We start from the raw sequence: 25,893 nt of genomic DNA, 5'->3' as shown, positions 1-25,893 counted from the left end.
AATTTCAATTCTACAATAACATCTCATTATAGTATGAAATGATTATGGTAATCTGAGCACATCTTGTAAAAAACGATGCTTATCAAGATAACATATGTATATTACATGTACATATCCATATCTTTATATGTGTACAATCTACATATAAACTACAATTATAAATAAATAAATATAAATAATAAATACAAATCATATCATCAATCATATATTGAATGATATTTATTTATTACTACCTAATTATATAATATAGCAAATAAATATTTATATATATATGTGTATGCATGAATTTATATATTCTTTATTATATTCTTCTATCAGCATATTATTTTACGAGATTATTTAAAAACAGAGATTAAAGAAAAATGAGATAAATACATTTGAGATTCTATATTAATTTTTTTTTCTATTTATGATACATGTATGTAAATGTATATAAACACAGCAAGATAAATATAGTATATATATATTCCAATAAATTTCAATGATAAAAGTCTACGCAATCAAGATGCAATTAAATTCGTAAAAAATAAAAATATAATGGATTATAATAATTCTTCCAATTAAATATGTAATAATCTATATAAGAATGATATTTATTTTATAATTCTATATTTTGTTTTGTATATTATTTATAATATCATAATAAAATTTAGTTTCAATTCTAACCACTACTAATGTTGTAATCTTATTCTTTGCTGAATCGATAATGTCGGAGATGAGATTAAAGTAATGTATGTAAAAGAATATAGAATCTTTATAAAATATATAGAAAAATATATATGAATGATATTTATTTTGTATTTCGTCTGTAATCAAATTATTGATGCTTACAATATAATAGTAACTTTTCTTTTATTCGTATAAACATTAAATATTTTTATATAAGATTTTTTTATAGGAAATAATAATAGGCGACTCTAAAAACATTTAGGTATTTTTATTAACATTTTTACATTTTCAATAGTTACGTCACGATCTGTGCCTCGCATTTATTTTATACAAAGCTGTAACATTTAGAAGAGAGAGCAATAAATCTGCTCTATGTTATTTTGACGTGAAATATATTTTCTTCACAATATTTTCATTTAGCAAATTTTATGTTTTTTTCTTTATTTTTTTTATTCATGTTTATATATATATATATATAATATATATATATATATATATATATATATATATATACGTATATACGTTGTATATATAATAGAATCTCAATTGTGATAAAATAGAAATATGTATCAACAAAATACATGCAAATTTCAATATTCGTATAATGAATACAATAATTATCGCTATAATGATATTAATAAAATCATTTTTTTATTATAATATATGAAATCATTTCATTATGGAATCATTACTATTGGAATGAATGTGGTTTCCGTACAATGATTAAAGTTGCAATAATCGAGATTCTATTGTATATGCATTCATTTATATACATTCATATCCTTTGTTATATTTAAATGTAATTGCAAATATTTGGATAATATACTAAAATTAATATTTGTAAAATATTTCATTGTCGTATCATTTTATAATAATACACATTTTATAATAAATCAATGCTTATGCAATAAGAGAATTATCCAATACAACAAAAAGAAATACATATATGTACGAAAATATTTTGAATATTTTTTAAAATAAACAAATAATATTATTATTTGATTCATGTTCCATCACAGTAATCACAACAAAATTCGACCAATTTAAAAAATTCACATTAATTATTTATAAGCGAATTAACTTAATCTTTTTAAAACTTCATCTTATTTCATCATAAATTCACAAATCTCTTTGTTACCGCATTGTATCAGATTTCATATTTAAAAAACATGAAAGAGGCACAAGAGAACATATCAATTACTTTCAAAACTCATTTTTTATCTTTTTTTCCTGTTATTCTTTCTCATTGTTATATTTTTAAGCTGCATTCATATACTATTCCAATAAACATTAATACCAAAGGGAACATTTTGATACTTAACAATCAACTATATATTTAGAATCACTAATTTATCTATCAATTCATTCTATTGTTTTTGTATTATTAAAAAGTACATTCATGATATGATGTAATAGTGCAACATAATAATATAATATATTTCAACTGGAAAATTGATTAAATTAATATACCAGTTAAACATAACGTTAAATCGTATGCGCCATATAATCCAATTACTTTTTTCCAGGTACAAACGTTTTTCTGCGCATACAATATATATTAATCTCCTTGGTATTAACGTTACATTATTTCTGGATATTACTGAACATTGACGTTATATCCCTTCAGCATGTTAGAGTTAATTAGATCTTTATTAAGATATAAAGATATAGATGAATTTCATCTAAGCCATAATTTCAATCGAAGAGCATCTACACCATTTAAGTAATACCGAAATAATCGCTTATCACGCACGAAACCAAGATTCTCGTACAAACGTAATGCTGGTCGATTAGTAATTTCTGTTTCTAAAACTACTTCACCAGCATTATCTTCCACCATAGCCTGGATCGCTCTTCTTACCAGGTTTGATCCAATCTTTTGCTTTCGATATTTTACATCGACAGCTAACATTGCAATGTATCCACGTTTTATGACTTTTCTATGGATGTCCAGTTTGCAGACAATGGCACCAACACACTCGTCACCAAACATCGCCTTGACGAACAAAAAGCAAGAGTTTTCTGTAAATTCTACACACCTGCAAGACAAAGGCATCCGACCAAAGCTGGCTAACAATTTTTTCTATTTCTTAATATTTTCTAATACCATATTGATTATCTCTTAGATAAAATCATATAAATACGAAGATACACAATATTATGAAATAAACATCTTTTCCAGCATTGTTTGAATATATGCTTTAAGAATATATATATATTTTATTATTTTATTTTAATAATATACATACCAGAAAACATAATTTTGGCCAATTATAAATGAAATATCTATATGTGTAAATAGAATATGGTTCACTTAGGTCCTTTTGTATTAACTTCATAATATCAGGCATTTGTAATTCACTTGTGTAACTAACATACTTTATATCATTACCTCTACTTTCCAATGATAATGTCCCTGGTAATGTACCTAATTATATATAAAAAATAATCAATATAAAGATTTCATAAAGATACACTTAGCTATTAAAATTTAAATGTACAAAAATTGAATTTTAATTAACAGATGTCAATAAAGATTAATTTTTTATACCATGTTGATTTAACTGAGTAGTTTCAGGTTGTGTAAGATTAGTCATACTAGTAATTCTTTCAGGAGAATTACAAATTCCATTAACTCGAGATATTCCATTTCTATGTGATTCTCCATATATTTCAGTTGTCTTTAAACTAAGTCGAGATGTAATATCTAACGTAGCAATATCTGTCAAAGAGTTTTCATTCTTTTCTTCAATGCTATTTTGTTCATTTTCTGATTCATTTCCATCTGTAACACTTTCTACATTTATCTTTTCCATTTTAATTCTTTCGATATTTCTTTTTTTCAAATATCAGAATTTCTATTCACAAGATACAATTTGAGTAAAGAATTTTAAAGATGATAATTTTTCCGTTTTTATACAATATATTGCTGTGACATTAAAGCTTTTAGATGTCATATCAATTTTTTAATCGAATTTTCATAATTATGATGAGTTAAACAATTTTTGTGCTGTTAATGTTATTTTCAAATATAAAATTCCAACGTAGCCCTTCAACTGATGGACACCATATTGAATTTTCAATGATCATTAAGAAGACAAACATAAACAATATGCAACTAGCAACCATATTTTAATTTTAGAATTATATTACTATTATTTTTTTAAATTTTAAATAAAAAATAAATAAATATAATTGATAAAATAATATAATTAAATTTTATATAATTTAACTTTAGATTATATAATATTTATAATAATATTTTTTACAAAAATCATTTTAATATAAATAGAATTTTATTCTTGTTATAAACAAATATAAAATTTTTATATTAAGAAAATAATATATTTAAAAATAATATAAAAACAAATAAAATAATGTTGATTTTTATTATAATATATATTCTATTTTAATTGTAAGAGGGCGCTTATATTCTTGGACATATCAGAAGTATGTAGAAGTTCTATTAATATTAAAAAGTTTAAGGTTCTTTTCGACTAAAGCACCATGGGTGAGTTGTTTAATGTAATATGAATTTTGTTTTTATCGCTTTGAATCAACTTTTTTGGCATTAAAGTTAATATCAAATGATTATTAAGAATCTATAAAAACATTAAATTTTTCTATTTAGATGTATATTATTTTCATATATACAAATTGAAAGTTTAAAAATTTATAATATATCGATGGTGGTTTTCGACATTTTTCTTATTTACGATATAATACGATATAATCTTTACAATCTGTTTAAATTTTATATTTCTTCTATTCAATATATTATTTTATCAAATACTATGTATAAATTTAACGTTTTTTTATTTTAGACCGAAATTGAATGACAATTGTATATCAATTGTATTTTTTATATATTATAGGTATTTCTCGCGATCATTGGCATAAGAGGCGAGCAACTGGTGGTAAAAGAAAGCCAATCCGTAAAAAGAGAAAATTTGAATTAGGTCGACCAGCTGCAAATACAAAACTTGGACCTCAACGTATTCATACGGTAGTACACAATTTTTCATATAAAAATTTTAAATTATTTATTACCATAAATAAATTATAATTCTATTCAGTCATAAAATATAATAAATATTTATTGTACATATTATTTGTTTTTGTTTTAAAATTCTAAAAGATATGAAATTAAGTAATTTTGTATGAAAATATAATTCTTTTATATGAAAATAATGCAATGATATTTATATATGACATGATGACTAACTTTACCTACTCTGAGTATTATGTTGACTCATATCCCACAGCGAACTGAATAAAATTATTACATATTATTTATTTTTTTTTACAAAATAAACATAATCTTTATAAATTCATTTTTTTCTTATAAATCAGGTACGTACCAGAGGTGGTAACAAAAAATATAGAGCACTTCGTTTAGATACAGGAAATTTTTCATGGGGATCTGAGTGTACTACAAGAAAAACACGTATTATAGATGTAGTTTATAATGCATCAAATAATGAATTGGTGAGAACAAAAACTCTTGTAAAGAATGCAATTGTCACTATTGATGCAACACCTTTCAGACAATGGTATGAAGGTCATTATGTTTTACCATTGGGTCGTAAACGAGGTGCGAAACTGGTAAGTGAATAAGTTTTTTATTTTCAGTATAATAGATAAATTAATAATATATAACATAACATAACTAACAAATTAATAATTATTCAAAAACATAGACTGAAGCTGAAGAAGAAGTTTTAAATAAAAAACGTTCGAAAAAAGCAGAAACTAAATATAAAGCAAGGCAGCGATTTGCTAAAGTTGAACCTGCTCTTGAAGAACAATTTGCTACAGGACGTGTTCTTGGTGAATAAGATTTTTATAATATATAAATTAATTTTTTAATATATATAAATTTAATAACTTGTTATTTTAACTTCAAATTTTCATATAAATTGTATTTTATACTAAATAATGCTAAGTTATAATAATTTTAAATGAAAATACCGAAACAAAAATATTAGATATATTTTTTTATGGATTAAATTATTCATCAAATCATGTTATATGTACATTTATTGATTTTAATTTTAGCTTGTATATCAAGTAGACCTGGACAATGCGGTCGTGCGGATGGTTATATACTTGAAGGAAAAGAACTTGAATTTTATATGAGAAAAATTAAAAGTAAAAAAGCCAAATAAATATGTAACTACAAGAAGAAAATAAAATCTATATGAAAAAATTTTAATAAGTATTGATATATCCTTATTTAGATGAAGTGATTTTTCTAAAATTTAAAAATATATAGATTTTAAATATTTAAATGACAATAAATATGTAGGAAATATATATAGCATATAAAAATTTATATACATGTTGGTTCATTTTATGGATAAATACTGAAAGCAACTAGAAATAGAAATACAAAATGTATTCAATACAAAGATATTTGATATTATGAACAAAAAGAACGGAAATAAGAAAAAAATTATAAAAACAACGCCATCTCTTGAGTTAAAATTCTTTTCGAAGATAAAATAAGAATTAAAGATTTTTGCCATTTTTATAATATCTTTGGCACTCAAGAGATAGCGCTGTTTCTCTAATTTATCCTATGTTCTTTTCGCATATTTCTTTGCCCGTGATATGTATGAATACTTCTTCGCAAATTCTACATTCCTATTAATAAGTCAAAGCTTTCAGAATTCATCCACGAGATAACGCTACTTATATTAAATTTGTCCACATTCGCTCAATTGTCCCATTAAAAAGTGCATTTCCGATAAAAAAAATTGCCTATAATGAAATTTCCCATACACTCGCTAATTATTTTTTACTTGATTTTGAATAAATATATTCTGTTAATAAGAAAAAAAAAGAAAATAGCAGCGATAATTTGATGTTTAAAGATATCTATCTATGAAATATTATAAATGAAACTATATTGCTATAATAAATATTCCAAAATGAAAAACACAAAAATATTGAGAAAGTTAGGAAAAAGGAATTTTTTGGAAGAAAGAAAAAAGTATACATGTATGACATAAAAATATATATAAGATATATTATGATAAATAAAAATAATATTTATATGTATTATATACATATAATTATATGTACTATATACATATATGCAATACATTTGTGATAAAAATACATAAATATCTGTTATTATACAGATTGAAGTTTGGTTTCATCTATTAAACATATAAACATATAAGTAATGATTTAGATTTACATGAAGTAGTAATCTTTAATATATATAATTTATATAATATAATATAATATATCTATATTTTATACATCAATGATGACATTTTAAAAAATTATTAAGCTATTTAATTATTTAAATACCATTTTGCTTTTATATAATTTATAATATGATTAAAGATTTAAATCTATATATAGATTTATAATTTATATCAGAGAAATTGCTGTAAAAATTCAAAAATGATTGATAAATCAATATTATGCTCATATTGAATCTGAACAAAATTAATTATTTAGAAGAATTATGTATAAATATAAGAAATAATTAAATCTATGCATAGATTTAAAGACAAATAGTTTGTATTGCTTTAAAATATAAAATTGTTTTTTAAAAAGTATAATATTATATGAAAAAAATAGTAAGAAAACAATTTAAACAAACATTAATTATTATTTCAAAACCTCAAAATAAAATAAATAATAAAAAGATTATTTTAATACTTTGTAAATAAACATCTTTTATATTTTTAAATAAATAATGGGAAATATAACATGATTATTAATTTGCAATATAAATAATTTATATTATATTATCTATAACATTTCTCATTTATTTCAATTTTTTATAAAGAATAAAAAATAAATAATTTTTCATGCTCATATAAAATAAAGTATATCATTTATTTTATTTTAAAATTTCAATAATTTTCTTACTTTCTTTTTCTCTTCTTTTTTTCTCTAAAAATATATAATAAATTAAATGTTTTTTTAATTTTTTTTTTTTTTAATAAAAATTTTTACATTGGATTACATTACATGGTATACATACACTATGATGAATTTCCATTACCATCAGTTTCAGAACAACACAAAGCTAGAGATGTTGATATTTTGTTCAGTTTATCATGTGATAATTCGTACATCCTATTAGTAGGGCTGTTTACTTTGATATTATGATTCTGAAAAATATAGAGGAATTTGTTGGAGCATTGTATAAAACCAAAAATAAAAAATAATTCAAAGTTACATAATTGTAAATTTATCTAACATTTAATTATCTAAATAATTAATGAGGAACAAAGGTAACAAAAATATAAAGGATCCAAAAACAAATTCAGTATAAATTAGAATATTCATTATATATATATTTATATATATATAATAATATATATTCGTATTTGAATTTTAATTTAAATTTCTATATTAATTAATATAGAATATAAAATACTCAACAAATATATATGAGATCATTTTTAATTAATACATATAAAATTAAAATTGGTTGTTTTTATATAAAATAATTATTGGAGTAGACATTACTCCTTGAATACATATTCTTTATTTTGTTATTTGTATTTTTTACATTACAAAAAATTTATGTATAAAGTACTATCTTGTTCTAACATTTTAACAATAACACTTACATATAAATACAAACTGTGAAGAGCCATGAAATAAAAAGTACAACAATATTGATAAAGCTTAGGGAATAAGTATTTATAATTTATTAAACTTCTGGTTTTAATTTCAGACTTATTAATATATTCTAGGCCCTCCACATGTTTGATGTTACATGTTGTGTATTTATCATAAGTCTGGGCATCACCTGCTGCTGATTCGAATTTACAGTAGAACTGGTAACAATAGTAGTGAATGAAGGTTTTTGAGCACATGTTCTCATATGCATTGGCCAATGTGATTGTTGGCAAGGATAATCACAATATGCAGTATTCCAACAGCAGTAAAATAATGCTTCTCTACCACACATTGCACACCATTGTTTACGTTTAATTTCTTCAATACATCGTAGCTTTTCTTCTTCTGCTTCTCTACGAGTTTCCTCAATAGCACGTAATCTTTCAGCTTCCAAACTTGCTTTCATTTCACGTAATATTCTATCTAAAATAAAAAAAAAAACATTTAAAAAACATATATATAATTTTTATAAAATATAAAAATAAAATCAAGGATAAGATACAAAAATATACCTGTATTATGTTTTAATTCTGCTAATTGTTGTTGATGTTGCCATCTCATACGTTCTATTTGTAATCTTAAAAAATGTACTGTTGCTTGGTGATTTTCAGACATACGGCTTTCACAATTTTGACTTTCTTGTGCTGCTTCCTTGTATGCCTCTTCCATTAATTTAGCTAGTTTTCTGGCTAAATCTTGAGCACCATGATACAAACGAGCACTGATAGGTCCTGCTTCTGGTGGTAGCATTTGATATTCAATACGATTTTCAGTTTGATAATCAGTTACTATAGAATCTATTGAATTGGATTGTGTGCTCGTCGATGAACGTGGAATGAGTTGTGGACAATTACGAGGTTTATTAGGAAATGATTTTCTAGCTTTGCTTTCCTTTGTTTGTTGATATGACAGTTGTAATGAAATTTTCGAAGTCTGTTGATCTTGAATTGAAACATCACAATTTTTCTCTTTTTCGGTAATCAAATTACCAGTGGATTTTTTTGTAGTATTAGATGTACCATCATTTACAACGAAAAGTAATGCAACAGATTGATCTGTAGTATTTTTTTTGTAAGTGTCAACATCACCATTAATATCAGTATCAATTGGTGTTTTATTGCTTAGTATTGAAATAGTTGATTCTGTTAAATTGTTACTATGATTTTTAGAGGTATCTTTCAATTTTGTTGAATCATTTTGTTGTTTAACTATCGTTCCTGTTGTATTTAATTTTTGACTTTGCTCTATTGTGGTAGATCTTAAAGCTTTCTCGGCGTTCATTTTATCAACTATTCTTGTCTTTGGTTTATAAACTTTTTCTATGTTTTTAGTATTTTTAAAATTATTCTTTTGTGAATTTAAATTTTGACTAGCATCTTCTTTATTAACATTCATTTTAGAAATGAATTCCTTTTTGGATATTTGAATATCTTTCACTGTATGTTTTTTTGAAGTTACTATTTCTTGTTTTAATAAATTTTCCAAAGATCTTTTATTATCATTTATTTCATTTTCAGAGTTTTGTTTCAACATAAAATTTGGTCCATTTGTGTCATCTTTTGCTGTATTTCCATTATTTATTTCATTTTTACTAGTTTTACTTGTACTTGGTTTCATATCTTCTTTTGCGACCACATCCAATTTTGTTAATGTATTTTTGCCTACTTGCACGTCTTCTTTACTTTCTCTGTCCATTGATTCGTTTAAATTGTTGCTTGTAACAGCAATGGTTTCAGTTTCATGGAAATTATCAGATTCTACTATTTTAGACGGTCTACTTTCAATTTTGCTTCCTTTATTAGCGGAGTTAAATTCATTTGATATTTTATTTTCAGTATCAGAATTGTCTATCTTCTCTAAATCATTTTGCGATTTCATTTTAACATGAACTCGCTTTTTAAGAAAAGGTGTTTTCTTAGGAATCAAGTGTTGCGGAGATATGCAATTACTAGAATTGAGAGGATCATAATTTGGTAACATTAATTTTATTTGCATTGGATCATGCGGATTATATTGTACTTTAGGGGGTGCAAATTTGAATTCACCAAATACAAGCTCTAATTTTCGACAATGACGAGTAATTTCTCTAACACATTCCTCCATATCTAATTTTCTTTTTCTTGGTAATGGGACAGGTGGATCTTCTGAATATAAATATAGATCTCGTGGAGAAACCCATGCTCGATCATGTTCACCAAAAAATCGAACATCTACAAAACCTTGAGAATTCATTCGAGGCATAGCTTTTGCAGGCCAAAATGGAAAACCTTTCAATTTAGCCCAAACTAGCGGATGAGGACGACGACATGGTTCAATAAACCATGCTGGTTGTGGTCTTGGCAAATTTCTTCCATGAGCATAACAATCAGGACATGCTTCAATTTCTGATACTTCTTGACGTGCTAATTTAATAATTTGTTTTGCAGCATTTGTTAATTTAGATGTATCAGTGTATACACCACCACCTATAATTTGATTTATATAGAATTAATTTTTCTTATTAATTTAATATCAATATATATTTATTATGTACATACATGTATTAAATACAATACAGTTATGTTGAATCCATTTAGCATCAGCCATAAATGCATCTGTACTACCGTATAATTTAGCTCGAACATTCGATTCTAAAAGACTTAAATCCATTGGTTTTACCACATAATCTAGATAATTTGGAGCTTCAGAAAGTTCTACTGGTTTCCAAAATGGTTCTGACTATAATCAGAAAATTTGAATTCAATTTTAAAAAAATAATAAAATAAACTAATATGAATAAGAAAATAGTACATACACCAGGATATTCTCTCATTCTTTCAACAACATGTTTTAATAATAAACATAATTGATCAACAGATAATTGTGCCATAGCTGTAGAACGTGTTTCTGCATTTTCCGCTCGTAAAATTGCTGCACATTCTCCACATATCCAATTTTGAATAATTGATTGTTGCATTCCTATACATTTGCGATGCCATGATCTAGGACATGCACTACAATGTGCTTCTACTGATTCTTTATGACATCGCCAACAAAATCTATCATTTGTATTTTTTTTCTTTCGTTTAGTTCTTGAATTATTTTCTTCTAAAAGTACATCTGCTTCTTGAGTACTAAAAAATGAAATTAATTTCTTAGTTTATTATTTTATTATTATTATTTAGAATATTATTAATCTGATAGAGAATCTTAATACTTTACATCAATTTGTAATGAGTTTTTATAAAAATTCATTTTTAAATGAAATTAAATAAAAAATTATTTGAAATTAAATATAAATTACAAATAAACATTGTCTATACTTACGTAATACTTCGTCGTGTTCTTTTTAAATTATTTCCACTTTTACTTGTAACTTCTTTTGTATTTTCAGTTTTAATTATTTTAGAATCATTTTCAGAAGCAAAAGAAATAATATCCAACTTTTCGCTGTTCTGTCCATGTTCTATTTTATTTATGTTACATTTAATATCTTTCTTATTATTTTCTAAAATAATTACATCTTCTTCATTTTCATATTTCTTTTGATCACAATTTTTAATGTGCAGTGTATCTTTAATATCATTTTTTATGTCTATAATAGTATCTTTACTTGTTTCTTTATTAGCAATATCAATATTTTGTTCTTCTTGAACATTTGTCAATTGTGAGTTTTCTTTTTGTGATTCAGATATAACTGAACTTTGTAAATTTAAAGAATTTGTAAAACTTTTTTGTGCCTCTATTGATGTCATTTTGACTCATTGCATGCATTTAGTTGCATATCTATTTAAAAATAATATTAAAAAAATATATATATATTATAATTAAAAATTTATATATAGATGTAAAATGTTATTTATATGTTCAAAGAAAATATATTAAATTAAATTATTATTTAATTAAATACAATATATAATATTAAAAAATATATAAAACAAAAATATAATAGATAAGATTATGTTAATACAAAAAAAAAGTCTCAAAAATTTCAAGAAATAAAATAGAGTAAATAAAAGAACATTAAATAAAATAAGCTTTGTTTATAAAAAAAATATTTATCAGTTTTTTTTATGATTATTTCAATAAAAAATATTTTAATTGCTATATTAAGACTATGAAACATAAATTTTTTTAAAGATTTTTGACGATATTTATTTTTGTAGTTAATATATGAAATACTTTTATTAAATAGTTTATATTAATTAAGAGCAACAGATATAATATTATTTATAATAATATTGTTGTTATATTATATATTGATTAACAATAATATGATAGAACATACAATAACAGTAAACTGAATATAGGGGTTTTAAATTATATCCAATACTATAATGTGAATAGACAAAACAATTACCATCTATAGAATTCAGATAAGAATCTGGAAATAAAATTAATAAGGATGTCTTTTTCTCAATAATCTCTGTAGCTTTCAAAATGTGTTCAACAAATCAAATAAATCACTTTCAATATAAATCCCAAACAACATGGATAAGCGAAATATATCACTTACTAACACGACATTGCATCAAAAGCATGAACATTCTTTCCCCCTCCAATATACGAGGCTTCTTACTACTAGTGTCTCCATCCTTCGGTAATATTTGTAGTTAACTATAAAAAACCACGTGATATTTGAAATTTACAGATTATTATAAGCATCGTTTGTCAACTTTTTTATATTTTTAATATTAAAACTCAGTATTACATTTAATAATTTAATACATACCTATAGCCATACGCGGATTTCATTATACACATATATGTTCAAATATGTATACTTTATAATATGTACAAACGATATTTCTTCCATTATTTTGTTTATTCAATTATTATGTATATACATGTACATTTCTTGAATATTTATTTGATAGAGATAAATTCTGTTCTTTCTTTTCGTTAAGAAAAAACCGCCCTTACAAACCATTCAAGTTTAATATAATCAAATATTTTAATTTTATTTACTTTTATGTAGATTGTTTTCTATCATGATTTAATAAAATCAAATTCTTTGAAACATTACTAAAATAATATTCTTGCAAGATGACATTTATCATTAATTTGTTACAGCTTTCTTAAAACACGTTTAAATATACCTAATGTATTTAGCATTCGCCAAATATATAATATATGATAATCAAAATATAGTGCAATAACATTTTGAAACAGTTTAATATTTAATCGCACCATATTTCTGCACAAATACACTGAATAAACATTAAATCACAATATAAAATGTTTCTTCATTTTTATGCTAGGTTATGCTGCGTAATGAATTATACGAACATATGATCATGTGCTTCCCTCTATGAGAGTTTTAATGCAAGACGTGATAAGTTTATAATTATCATGTAAGAAAAAGAAAGTTTACTGTGTATGTAATAAATATATGGTAGAGCATATATAAAGCATAAGAAAAATAAACAGAAGTGCAACGATTAATGATTAATTTTTTTAATATATACTAAAATATTAACGTATAAAATATAAACATTTTTTAAAATCTTATAAAATTTTTTTATACATTTTAAATCTAATTATAAATTTATGATTATAATTATAAATTGTCAAATAAAATTTTTCCATTTGATGATTGATGTATAGATAAAAGCTCTAGGTTATGTAGAATTATTAAAATAAATTTATACTTGTTTTTAAATTTATCAACAGCGTTCAATCAAAATATTTAAGATTAGTTTGACACGAAATGGAACTTAGTGACTTAATATTAATTCCGAAAGTCGATAATGTTGCATTAATAGATAAAAGTGATGAAAATGGCAAAAGCATAGATGGAAGACTGTGTATTAGTAGTCACCATCTTCTTTGGTCTTCACGGCAAAGTGATGGTCGAGAACTCTGGGTACAATTTATCACAAAAATTATTTTAATCATTATTTGTTGTTTATGAATTTATATTCTATGTTTTTTCAATGTTTTGTTTTTAGCTATTGTACCGAAATATTGATCTTATAGAGAAAAAATTGAATACTCAAAGTCCAGGTGGTAGCATTATTTTAAAATGTAAAGATTTTCATATTCTTCAATTAGATATTAATTCAACAGAAGATTTAACAAATGTTGTATTATCTATAGAGATGTTAATGTCGCAAGGTGAAATATATAATTTTATTTTAATTTTTAAGTGCATTTATGTACATCTCATATTAATTTTTACTTTTCTGTTTATTACAGAACAAACTTTACAATATCCCTTTTTTAATAGACCACAAATAACTAATAATAGTATATTAGAAGATGGATGGACTGCATTTACTCCTGTATCAGAATGGTCCAGATTATTAACTACTTATGCAGATGAATGGCGTATTAGTTATTTAAATAAAGACTACAAAGTTTGCAATTCTTATCCTTCTGCTGTTATAATACCATGTCACATAGAAGATAAATTAATAATATCATCTGCTAATTTTAGAGATGGTGGAAGATTTCCAGTGTTATGTTACAGGCATGAAGGAGGAGTATGCTATTTTTTATTATACAAAACAATGAATAATAATATATTAAAAATATATTTATATTATACATCTATATAAATAATTACTAATTTACATTTATATAATGAATATTATAGAGTATTTTGTTAAGAAGCAGTCAACCAATGTGTGGTACTAATGGTAAAAGATGCAAAGAAGATGAAAGATTATTAAATGCAGTCTTAGGTCCAGGAAGACGTGGGTAAATATAATATATATATTTAAATTTATATTTTAATTAGTCTTAGAAATTTTAAACTATGATTTTATATTAATTTTAATGTTTAACAATAGAAAATTATATTTCTGCAATCTAAACAATATTATTAATGCAAAATTTGTTAATAGTTATATAATAGATACAAGGTCTATTGCACAAGCTCAAAGTTCCAGAGCTAAAGGTGGTGGTACAGAAATGGATGCTGCTTATCCGCAGTGGCGGAAAGTACATAAAGCAATTCCACGGTCGCATGATTTAGCAGATAGTTTTTTTAAATTAATAGAGGCTTGTAATGATATAACATGTTCTACTTCCCAGTGGATTTCAAGACTTGATAATAGTGGATGGTTATCTGCTGTACAAAGTGCTTTAAATGCTGCTTGTGTAACTGCTCAGTGTCTTCATCAAGAAGTTGCAGCTGTGTTGGTTCATGGTATATAATCTATAAAATAATTAAAAAAAAATTATATTAATTATAATATCATTAAATAAAGACTATTATGTTATATGTTGATTAGGAAGTACTGGCAGAGATTCTACTTTAGTAGTAACCAGTTTAGCACAGACAATATTAAATCCTGACTGTAGAACGATACGTGGTCTTCAAGCTTTAATCGAACGTGAATGGATACAAGCTGGTCATCAATTTTTCAGTCGCACACGTCATGGACCATATCATCCATCAAATTCACAAAGCTCAACACATGCCCCAACTTTTCTTCTTTTCCTTGACTGTCTTTATCAACTTCATTATCAATTTCAATTTAGTTTTGAATATACAGTACAATTGTTAATTGAATTGTATAATCATGCATATTATTCCAATTATGGAACATTTTTAGGTATATATATACTAATATATAATACTATTATATATACCATATATAATACCATATATAATACTATTCCTATAATTTATGTTAATATTTACATTAATTACAAAATATTTATATATTATGATTTTAGGTGATTCAGAAGCAGAGAGAGTTAGACTTCGATTATCTGAACGAACATGTAGTTTATGGTCATACATAAATCAACCAGATATATTGGAAAAATGGTTAAATCCTTTATATGAAAGAAATTCGAGTGTTATTTGGCCTAGTGTTGCACCTATTAGTATACAATTGTGGAAAGAACTTTATCTTGGTCATACAAATGTCGCTCCATGGAAAAATTTACTATCGTGTATAAAACAAATAAAACAAAATCATACAGCAGTACGGAAAGTTGCTAGTCAATTACAAATTCAAATAAAACGAGCAATAGAAGAAATGCGTTCGAATCCTGATATATGTTATGAAGAAGAGAATCAAGATGAACATACCTGTATAGCACAATTAAGCCTAGAATCTCAAAATATCTGATGCAGATCGTAGATATCGCAAAAAGGAAAAAATTCGTTTTATATAATATGCAATATTAATCATTTCTTATTTATAATATAAAATTTATATGTATATAAAAATTTACCAAAAATTTTTATTACAATTTCAGAATTTTTTTTCGTTACATATATTCTCAAGATTTTTAGATTAAAAATCACTTTTGTAATAATATAATAATGTAAATATAAGTAGCACACACATTGATATACATTGTTTATTCATATTATTTATTTTTAAATAATCTGTTATAATATGTATATGATGTATGTATTTAAAGTAGAAAAAACAATTATCTATCATTTTTATTTATACAATGTAATTGTAATCTTATTTTATTTTCATTCACAATTCGTATATAAATCTTAACAAAAGAAAAAGATAGAAAAAGAAATTTAATTACATAAAAAAATAACATAAATTATAAAAAATTATGTTACTAATTTTATTTTCGAATTTTATATTTAAAAATAAAATAATCTTTAAGTGTAGGGAGAAAGAGGGTAAAGACAAGTTTTTACCGTTACTCAGGAAGGACGATTGAAATACGAGAAGGAAAAGATAGATAGACAAAGATGAACAAAACTGGAGGGGAGGGTTAAGGGCGGCAGGATTATTACTACCAATGAAAAGAGGGAGATCACTGGAGGGGAATATGGCAGGTGTTCATACACAAAGAAACTGAAAGAAATTCTATGGTCATTAGTGTGGAATTCGAATATATATCTCTTATATATTTTTTTTTCTCGTTCTTTTAATCTTCTACAAAATTTATATAAAAATGTAATTTTATAATAAGAATATACAGAATATATAAGCATATATAAATTTATCCAAACATAAAATTATATAAAAATAGTTTCATTTCTTTCATATATTACTTACGGTAATACATGTTCATCTAATATTAACAACTAACTTTTCTTTTCTCTTGTTTACTTCATTAATTTATATAAACTGATTATAATAATACACAAAACTATTAAAAAAACGTTAAAATCCAACAAACAGGTTTCTTGAAGATCGTTTTTGAACATGAGCTCGATTTCCTTGGATGAGTGTGGATCTAGTCACGAATAAAAATAAAAAACGTGGACTGAATTCAAACCCATCCAAGGCCATCGAACAAATCCTTTGATTTGTGAGGTTTAAACTTGATGAAACGTATATTATGTACGCAAAGATGTAATGAAAATACGATGAGAAAGGAAATGCACGATCTAAACCAACAACGGAATCACGAGACAGAATGTGAAGGAATGATGCGTTTGAAAATGGAATTGCAGAAGTTGCGGGTAGGGGAATAAAAGTAAACGGGCCCGGATTGGTGCGTCTCCCTACTCCTCTTATGTTACAAGTAAGGCCCTTAAGTGGGAAAGGGATCTTGGCTGCATCGAAATCATATACCAAAGATGTTAACTTTGTGTGAATAATCTATTTTATTTAATTTCATAATTTATATAGATATATAGATATAGATTATAAGTTATCATTAAAATTACATTTTTGTATATTTTTTTAAATATATATATTATATATAATAATGAATAAATAAATATATATATATATATATATATATATATATATATATATATATATATATATATATATATATTTATTTATTTATATATAATACTATAAAAATATTATATAATATTAAAAAAATTACAATGAAAAATCAGTATATATAATATACAGTATTCTATATATATATATTTCTATAATCATTATCTCTTTCTTATATATATGTATTATATATATAATATATATATATATATATATATATACGTATTTATTTATTTATTTATTTGTATATACTTATATTTATATATTTATATATATATATATAAATATTAACAAAAGTCAAAAATACTAGAAAATCATATTATATTTTTTTGTACAATTTATAAACAAAAATTTTTTTAATCTAATATCAAGAATTCTTTAATATAAATTAAAATTTTTTTGAAATTTGAAATTATAATAATTCATTTTTGAACAAATTATATTATAAATAATATTATTTTATGAAATTCAAAATATAAAACTATATCAATTATATAAAAATATTTTAATCATTGTTTAAAGAATAATTATAATTCAAAAAATGAAATCATATTGAATGATATTTTTTTTGTAGAATTATCTTATAATATTTATTTCATTATCTTATACATTCTGATTTCTAGTTACTTTTTTAATATTTTGAATTTTTATATGTATATATGTATAATAAAATGATATGTAATAGAATAAATTTATATTGAAAAGCAAAAAATTTTTTATACACAATATAATAATAATAATTTTGAATAATAGTTCATTAAAAAGATATCTACTCAAGTTAATTATTATATTAGTTACAAAAATATGGTTAGAAATTATTTACGTTTATAAATCAAAGTTTTTTAAAAATATATAATACCAACATAAACAGAGAATATTGAATGCGTATTTAAATTAAAAAAAAGCTTAATAAATAATCAACATAATTCATTTTATTATTATTGCAATTTAACCAAATTTATAATAAAAATTACTAGTTTTAGTCTAGTAAATGAGTTTCAAAAATATTATTTCTTATTTTTAAAATAAATTTGTATTACAATATATTTATATTAAATTATTATATTAAATTATATTGCATTAATCTATGTATAAAATTTTCAAAAATTTTTAATTCTATTATTTATTTAAATTTTATAATAATGTATTTATTTCCATTTATATTTATTTAACTAAATGAAATGTTCCTATGAAATAGAGAATATAGTAAATACATAGAACATTTATTTGTCTAATAACAATTTACCTACACTGTATTGTACTTATATTAGGCGCTATAAACTTCTGTAGTGATAAGAAAACTGCTGTTTAGAGTGTAAAATGTTTTTTTTCAAGAAACATCAATGAAACAAAAATATTTTGAAAATGTCATATATGCATGTTTAAATAAGTCGGTAATGGTTTTACCGCGTTATGTTTTTATAAAGGTATACATATTTTTGTCATAGTATTCCTAAAAAATACTGATTATTGTCAATTTCAAAGACAAAAAAGTACGTTGATCTTTTATAATATAAAATATTATTTTATTTACTAATTTTATAACAATTATCACATTGCTATTCTTTTTATTGTTATTAGATTATTTGTTTTGAAGTAATTACAAAATTAAATAATCTTTAAATTCATATAAAAAATTAGGAATTTTTTTATAATATTGACCAGTTTTCACATAATAACCCTTTTAACTTCTACGAAGTTCGAAAGGTAAAGCATAATGATATAGCATAAAAATATAAAATCTAAAGATTAATTAATTTTTATATAACATAGATTTTTTTATTTATATATATATTACTATAATATATCTTATTAAAAAAGACAATTTTTAGAAATATAGACATGAATACAACATTAAATTCAGTCGAGAGCAGCGGTGATAAACATCTACCAGAAACAACTGTACAAAGCATAGCTCAGAATTTAACTACTATGCAAAGTATACAAAATGCACAAAGTGTTGTTCAAAGTAATATACAGAATATTCAATCAACACAGACTATAGTAGGATCAGTTGGAACATCAACTAATCTTGTTGGAAAATCAATGTCAATGGATACAAATTCAAAATTACCTGTAATGAAACCTGTAGTTCCATCTGGTACCACTTCAACTTCAGAAACAAACAAAATAACTACAACGGTAAAAATGATTTTTTTATATTTGATATTTAAATATATTATTTATTATAAAATTTGTATAATAAAATTAATATAAAATATAAAAAATTTTAAAAAATATTGATTACATTTTCATAGATATGTTCAGTGGGCTCTACAGTAAGGATAATCTCACCAGGTATGTTAAGTACAGTAGAACGTCAAAACCAACCACAGGCTCAGCAATTATTACAACAAACACAGCAAGTATCAAATATGCCGGCAACTTATCATGTGCCTCGTGGTCCAGCTGCAGTTGCTAATATTTCTGCTCCAAGATCAACAGTGGCTACTCCAATTGTTAGAGCAAATACAGGACAAACTATACCTACTACAAGACCAGGGTATATATATTATATTATATTCAAAAGATATATATATATATAATCTTATAAAAATTTGAATTTTTTATCTTTTATTTATATAATTAAACATTAAATATTTTTATAAATATAGCAAGTAAATAAAGTTTTTTTAAGCATTTAATAAATAGAAATCTATATCATATTATTTTTTGCATATTTTAGAATAAATACAGCCATTTCAAATCCACAATGGCAACCTAAAACAACATCAGTTGTATATGCGCAACCACAAAGGCATTCAACACCTCCAGTTAATCGAATTTCAAGGCCACCATCAACAGTATATACCAATCAACAGCCTCGTTTAATTACACCTACAGGTCAAGGAAGATCTGTACAAGCCACAATGGTTACTGGAGTTCCTGGTACTCCATCCAGATTAATAGCACCAGTTCTTCAAGCAAATAATAGTATTACAAGATTACCGGTTACACAAAGTAGACCATCTGCTCCTCAGATATCAAATATATCACAAACTACACAACCTGGTAGATCTTCAACTCAAACTATTCAAGTAATTATTATATTTTATAATTAACTAATTAAATTATATTAAAAAAAATATTGATAAAATAAATAAAATTTAATCAGTCAAACAGGCCTTTGAGTACTACAGGTATTGTAAATCGTATAGCTGTATCAGCACCTGTAGTTGGAACTGTAAATAGAGTAACTGCTTCAGCTTCAGTGACTGTTCAGCCAACAGTTGGAAGACAATTATCAATAAACACTGTTGCTTCTCCATCTACTGGAACTGTTAGTCGAATTGTAATTCCTTCTCAACAAGTAGGTACACAAATATATTATCACACTTATTATAGTGTAAAAAATATTTAGTGCTTTGAATATTGATTAGAATTGACCATATAATAGATACAACAGCAGCAGCAGCAGCAACAGCAACAACAGCAGCCACAATCACAAACAATACCACGTGTTGTTCAAACAGTAACTTCTTTATCAAATCTTAATGCAGTATCACGTATAGTTGCTACAACAGCAAGTACATCAAATACAACAAGAATATCACAGCCTTCATCAACTACTGTTGCTAGAATTACTGGAATGTCTTTGCATCCTTTACCTTTAGCACCTACAAGAGTTACATCAGCACCTGCTAAAACAGTACAGGCACAAAATATTGGACAAACTATACAAATCAAGCCCACTCAACAATCTGGATTTCGTGTTTCTTCTACCAGTAATACAAATAACAATTCAAATACAACGCCTTCTCAATCGGCACAAGGACAATATTTACATCCACCACATACTGCAACTTATTATTCCTTTGAACCCACAGGTAAACTCACAATTTCTATTGATTATTAATATGAATAGCTTTTGAACAAAATTTTACTTTATGATATTGTGCAGGAACATATACTCAGTACCGTCAAACTCCAGTGAGATTACTTGTTGAACCTGGATATGATGAACCTCATACTAAAACAAATGCATCTCCTCGACCAAGTATACTTAGAAAAAGAGATCATGATAATTCACCTATTAAAAGTATGAAATGAGAAAATTAAATAATATAAATGATTATATATAATTTATATAAAATATATAAAATATACATTATATAAAATCTTTATTATAATCTTGTATTTTTATTCTTTTTTATTTCTTTATTATTTTATATATTTACTGAAAAAAATTAATAAAATAATTTTAAATTTTTAGATGCGGCAAAAAATTTAGTTCCTGTACTTGCATCTTTACCTCCTGTTACAACATCTAGCCCACCATGTTCACCAAGAGGAGATCAAGATGGTGGAGGTTGTCAGAGTTCAGGATCTACTACAGTTTCTGCAACATCATCACCTGGACTTGATGAAGAACCAGAACAATCTAGAATTACAATAAATCCAACAGTGGAAATGTCTCCTAGAAAAAAGCCTCGAAAACAACAACTTACTGCAGTAGAATTAACTGAATCAAGATGTACAGAAGAAGAAATGCAATTTATTACAGAAGAAAGAATGAAAAAAGAGCATAAAGAAGAATCAAAAGAAAAATTATCAGAAAAAAGACAAACTTCAAACATACAATGCGATGTTATTAAATCTCCTATACAGCAACCAACAGTTACAATACGAACACGGCCTACACCTAGTTTATTAGGTTTGTGAAAAAAATAGATCATTATTATAAAAAAATCATTATAAATATACAGAAAATATATAAATATATATATTAACAGAAATAATAAATATATTAACAGAAAATCATTTTCAATATTAGGACCTTCTTGGAAGAACAGATGGGGTAGTAGACTTCATCATTATAGAAGACCAAGTGAAGTTAGACCTCGTGAAGAAAGACGACCTACAGTTGCAGAAATAGCTCAACAGAAACATGTATTACAGAAATTAAATGGCTGGAAAGTGTATCATCTTACAGCACAAATGGAAGATATTGCAGATCTTGAGAAACAAGTAAATATAGATTAATGTAAAATATATATTTCTATAATAATAAATGTTTAAAGTATAATATAAAATTAACATAAAATAAAATTTCATATAGGTTCATGAAAAATTAAAAACAACATTAACTATACTTGAATCACAGCAAAATGTCAGGAATAGACAAGATGACGGTCTTGAACGTGTAAATGAATTGATTAAAGGAAATATGCAACGTAGTAGCTTAATTAGTGAAGGAATGACAGAAGCACGCACGCAACTTATTGCAATATTTCAACATAAAGGACCTATTACAGATATTTTACAACGATGCGGCAATAAACGTGCTCAAAAGAAACGAGATAAATGAGTTATTGTGCGTATTGAATTAACGTGAATATGTTTATAAAACATCCTTGCATGAGCAAGGTTTGAGAGGGCGTTATTTTTATCTGTGTCACAGAATCTATATTATAGGAACAAAATAAATGGTTTTATAAGTCTATGACATAATTATCACTCTCATGTTTATAATTTTATTATATAAATTTATGATTTTTAATTTTAATATAAAACATTCTTTTTTTTGTTTATACGTACATTTGGATATATGCGCACGTATATACATATATATATTATATACATATTATATACGTTATATACATATATATATATATATATATATATATATATATGTATATATATATTTTATAATCATACGCATGTATGTTTATTTTCAACAAATTTTGATATATATATGTATATGTATATATATATTTTATAATCATACGCATGTATGTTTATTTTCAACAAATTTTGATATAACGAGTAAATAATTAAATATACAGTTATAAAGAATAATAAAGATAAATCAATAATTATTTTATGAAATATGAGATATAATATTGTGAAATTGTTTTGTCATATATTAGAAACTGATATATATAAATCAATGTTACCATGGAAATAATATATCTTAAAATCTATATTTAACAACGTTAATGTTATTATTCATTTAATTATTGGAATATTTTAAAGTCTATAATTTGAATTTAATGTAATATAAAAATAATAATTATGTGGTGGGGATTCAGTCCTGCATTAGATATACAATTCGAAATTAATAAACATGAAACTAATTATCAAGATAAATGTCTTGAAGTATTAATTGTAGGAGCTAGTGATGCAAGACATATTTTGAAGACATTAGCATCATCTTATTTATATAATGATCGCATTATCATATATAATGTAATTGAATCAACATTAGAACAAGTGGCTAGATCTATTCTTTTATTAAATACTTGTTTAGAAACAAATCTTGGTACGTATATCTATTTTTAAATTATATGCTGTAGTTGCTTTTATAGTAAATAAATTATTTTTTTTGTCTGTTTTTATATAAACAAACAATGTAAAAAAAAATGAAATATAAAAGGATTACAAGAGGCAACTCGATATTATTTAGAAATATTTGGAAATACACTAATAAGACCTGCAACAGCTAAATATTTAATAAAGTCCTCTAATCAACTATCAAATATACCAATAAATACAATAAATTGTCCTTGGTTAAATTTGGAACAATTTAAGCATAAAGATAGAGATCATTTAGAAGCAATTTTTAAGTAAGTTTATATAAAAAATAAAAAATTTAAATTATTTTCATATTTTACAAATGTCTATTCTATAAATTTATATTTGTAATTGTATATATATATATATATATATATATTATAAGATTTTGGGAACGTGCAACATGCGAAAATGTTCCTATTGTTGAGTATTGGGATCAGAGAATTAGAAGATCTTTGAAAACAAGATATGATTATCGAGAAGGTGTTTTTGATTGGGATTATCATATGATTTTAAAATCTAGAGGTATTTCTAACTTAACATTACAGGAATATAGGTATATATTTATTAATTTTAAAATATTTATGAAATTTTATCATATTAATATATTTTTATTATTTAACTATCTCATTCTAATCATCAGATTCTGGAGAAATAATGGAATTGCATTCACTTGGTTAGAAGGTGAACCTGTTAGAAGTAATCCAACATTATTAAGCAATATAATACAATATGGACCTGGATTTATACATTATACTTATTTAGGAGACATTACAAATGGTCCTTTCTTCACTTGGATTTTAGAAGAAAAGAAAGATAATCATATGTAAGATATTAATTCTGAATTTTATAATTTTTATATAGTTTTAATAAAACAGTATAATAATTGAAAATAATAACAATATAATAATAGGAATAGAGCAACTGATATAGCTGAACGAGAAATTATGAGATCTATATATGAAATTAGGAATCAAGAATCAATATGTGAAGAATTTATTGCATCACATAGAGATCCATCTATACTAAATGGTACATTAGTAATTGAAACTCCTAATAAAGAAATGGAACAAGAATCATGGGAAATAGGAAGAAATAAATATAAAAAGAATAATATATCTTGGATAAATATTGAAAATCATAAAGTAAAAAATTTTATTTATAGATTATTACATATAAATATTATACATAAATATTACATAAAATTTTGAATTTAATAAGCATACATATTAATTATAATTTACATTGCATTTTCAGATAATTTTTCACCCTGTTACATTTTTACAAACTTCTAAACACAAAATAGAATATGTTAATAGATTTGATTTCATCTGGATAGCTCATAATATGGTGAAACAATTGCCCAATCTTGTACCATTACTTAAAAAAAAAGGAATCATGTTAGTGGAATTGCAAAAGTATTTAGTAGAATTACGAAATGAACATCTACAAAATTTTGTAAATGAATTAAAAAGTATGGCACAACAAAATGGATTACACGAAATTAATGATATAAATGCTAAAGAACATTATGTTGCTAAATTTTGTAAATAAACAATAATTTAAGTTACATTAATTTTTGTCTTAATAAATATTTTTAATATAATTAATCAGATTTTATTATAAA

At 23.9% G+C, this 25,893-nt stretch overlaps 6 protein-coding genes across 11 annotated transcripts; 4 read left to right on the top strand and 2 right to left on the bottom strand.

Annotated features, from left to right (window-relative positions):
• Positions 1 to 918: 918 nt before the first annotated feature.
• Positions 919 to 3,756, bottom strand: LOC107993684 (N-alpha-acetyltransferase 30). The gene is made up of 3 exons (XM_017050226.3): positions 3,221 to 3,756; positions 2,919 to 3,097; positions 919 to 2,665 (listed from the first exon to the last, which is right to left on the bottom strand). Exons 1-3 carry the CDS (start codon positions 3,483 to 3,485, stop codon positions 2,348 to 2,350), a joined length of 762 nt encoding a protein of 253 aa, XP_016905715.1. The 5' UTR covers positions 3,486 to 3,756; the 3' UTR covers positions 919 to 2,347.
• Positions 3,757 to 4,063: 307 nt separating this feature from the next.
• Positions 4,064 to 6,004, top strand: LOC107993817 (small ribosomal subunit protein eS8). The gene is made up of 5 exons (XM_017050469.3): positions 4,064 to 4,180; positions 4,545 to 4,675; positions 5,023 to 5,274; positions 5,370 to 5,499; positions 5,728 to 6,004. The coding sequence occupies exons 1-5, from the start codon at positions 4,177 to 4,179 to the stop codon at positions 5,835 to 5,837; spliced, it is 627 nt and encodes a 208-aa protein (XP_016905958.1). The 5' UTR covers positions 4,064 to 4,176; the 3' UTR covers positions 5,838 to 6,004.
• Positions 6,005 to 7,675: 1,671 nt separating this feature from the next.
• On the bottom strand, positions 7,676 to 13,175 carry LOC107992769 (MYND-type zinc finger-containing chromatin reader Zmynd8). 3 transcript variants are annotated; one of them, XM_062079307.1, is made up of 8 exons: positions 13,034 to 13,175; positions 12,662 to 12,918; positions 11,629 to 12,087; positions 11,117 to 11,435; positions 10,860 to 11,040; positions 8,835 to 10,787; positions 8,453 to 8,745; positions 7,676 to 7,805 (listed from the first exon to the last, which is right to left on the bottom strand). In XM_062079307.1, the coding sequence occupies exons 3-8, from the start codon at positions 12,054 to 12,056 to the stop codon at positions 7,677 to 7,679; spliced, it is 3,303 nt and encodes a 1,100-aa protein (XP_061935291.1). In that variant the 5' UTR covers positions 12,057 to 12,087; positions 12,662 to 12,918; positions 13,034 to 13,175; the 3' UTR covers position 7,676. The 3 variants fall into 3 exon arrangements, with proteins under 3 accessions (XP_061935291.1, XP_061935292.1, XP_061935293.1); XM_062079308.1 differs by having other exon boundaries at positions 12,818 to 12,918; XM_062079309.1 differs by having other exon boundaries at positions 12,822 to 12,918.
• Positions 13,176 to 14,011: 836 nt separating this feature from the next.
• Positions 14,012 to 16,728, top strand: LOC107992789 (myotubularin-related protein 9). The gene is made up of 7 exons (XM_017048856.2): positions 14,012 to 14,167; positions 14,253 to 14,418; positions 14,500 to 14,786; positions 14,900 to 15,003; positions 15,150 to 15,454; positions 15,540 to 15,863; positions 15,988 to 16,728. Exons 1-7 carry the CDS (start codon positions 14,012 to 14,014, stop codon positions 16,386 to 16,388), a joined length of 1,743 nt encoding a protein of 580 aa, XP_016904345.1. The 3' UTR covers positions 16,389 to 16,728.
• A 2,507-nt stretch (positions 16,729 to 19,235) lies between these two features.
• LOC107993060 (histone deacetylase complex subunit SAP130-A) lies at positions 19,236 to 23,413 on the top strand. Of its 4 annotated transcripts, none has more exons than XM_028664434.2 (10): positions 19,236 to 19,399; positions 19,794 to 20,114; positions 20,231 to 20,475; positions 20,659 to 21,010; positions 21,088 to 21,282; positions 21,370 to 21,799; positions 21,874 to 22,011; positions 22,186 to 22,626; positions 22,747 to 22,940; positions 23,032 to 23,413. In XM_028664434.2, exons 1-10 carry the CDS (start codon positions 19,316 to 19,318, stop codon positions 23,278 to 23,280), a joined length of 2,649 nt encoding a protein of 882 aa, XP_028520235.1. In that variant the 5' UTR covers positions 19,236 to 19,315; the 3' UTR covers positions 23,281 to 23,413. The 4 variants fall into 4 exon arrangements, with proteins under 4 accessions (XP_028520235.1, XP_016904743.1, XP_016904742.1 ...); XM_017049254.3 differs by having other exon boundaries at positions 19,238 to 19,465; positions 19,805 to 20,114; XM_017049253.3 differs by having other exon boundaries at positions 19,241 to 19,399; positions 19,805 to 20,114.
• Positions 23,414 to 23,551: 138 nt separating this feature from the next.
• LOC107995642 (dynein axonemal assembly factor 3) lies at positions 23,552 to 25,842 on the top strand. The gene is made up of 6 exons (XM_017053316.3): positions 23,552 to 24,234; positions 24,349 to 24,538; positions 24,652 to 24,822; positions 24,910 to 25,092; positions 25,180 to 25,411; positions 25,524 to 25,842. Exons 1-6 carry the CDS (start codon positions 23,988 to 23,990, stop codon positions 25,818 to 25,820), a joined length of 1,320 nt encoding a protein of 439 aa, XP_016908805.1. The 5' UTR covers positions 23,552 to 23,987; the 3' UTR covers positions 25,821 to 25,842.
• Positions 25,843 to 25,893: the final 51 nt, after the last annotated feature.

This window comes from Apis cerana, linkage group LG9, assembly GCF_029169275.1.
Source record: "Apis cerana isolate GH-2021 linkage group LG9, AcerK_1.0, whole genome shotgun sequence".
NCBI lineage: Eukaryota > Metazoa > Arthropoda > Insecta > Hymenoptera > Apidae > Apis > Apis cerana.
Note: the sequence above shows the minus strand (reverse complement) of the source record. Positions and strands in the feature narration are given on the sequence as shown.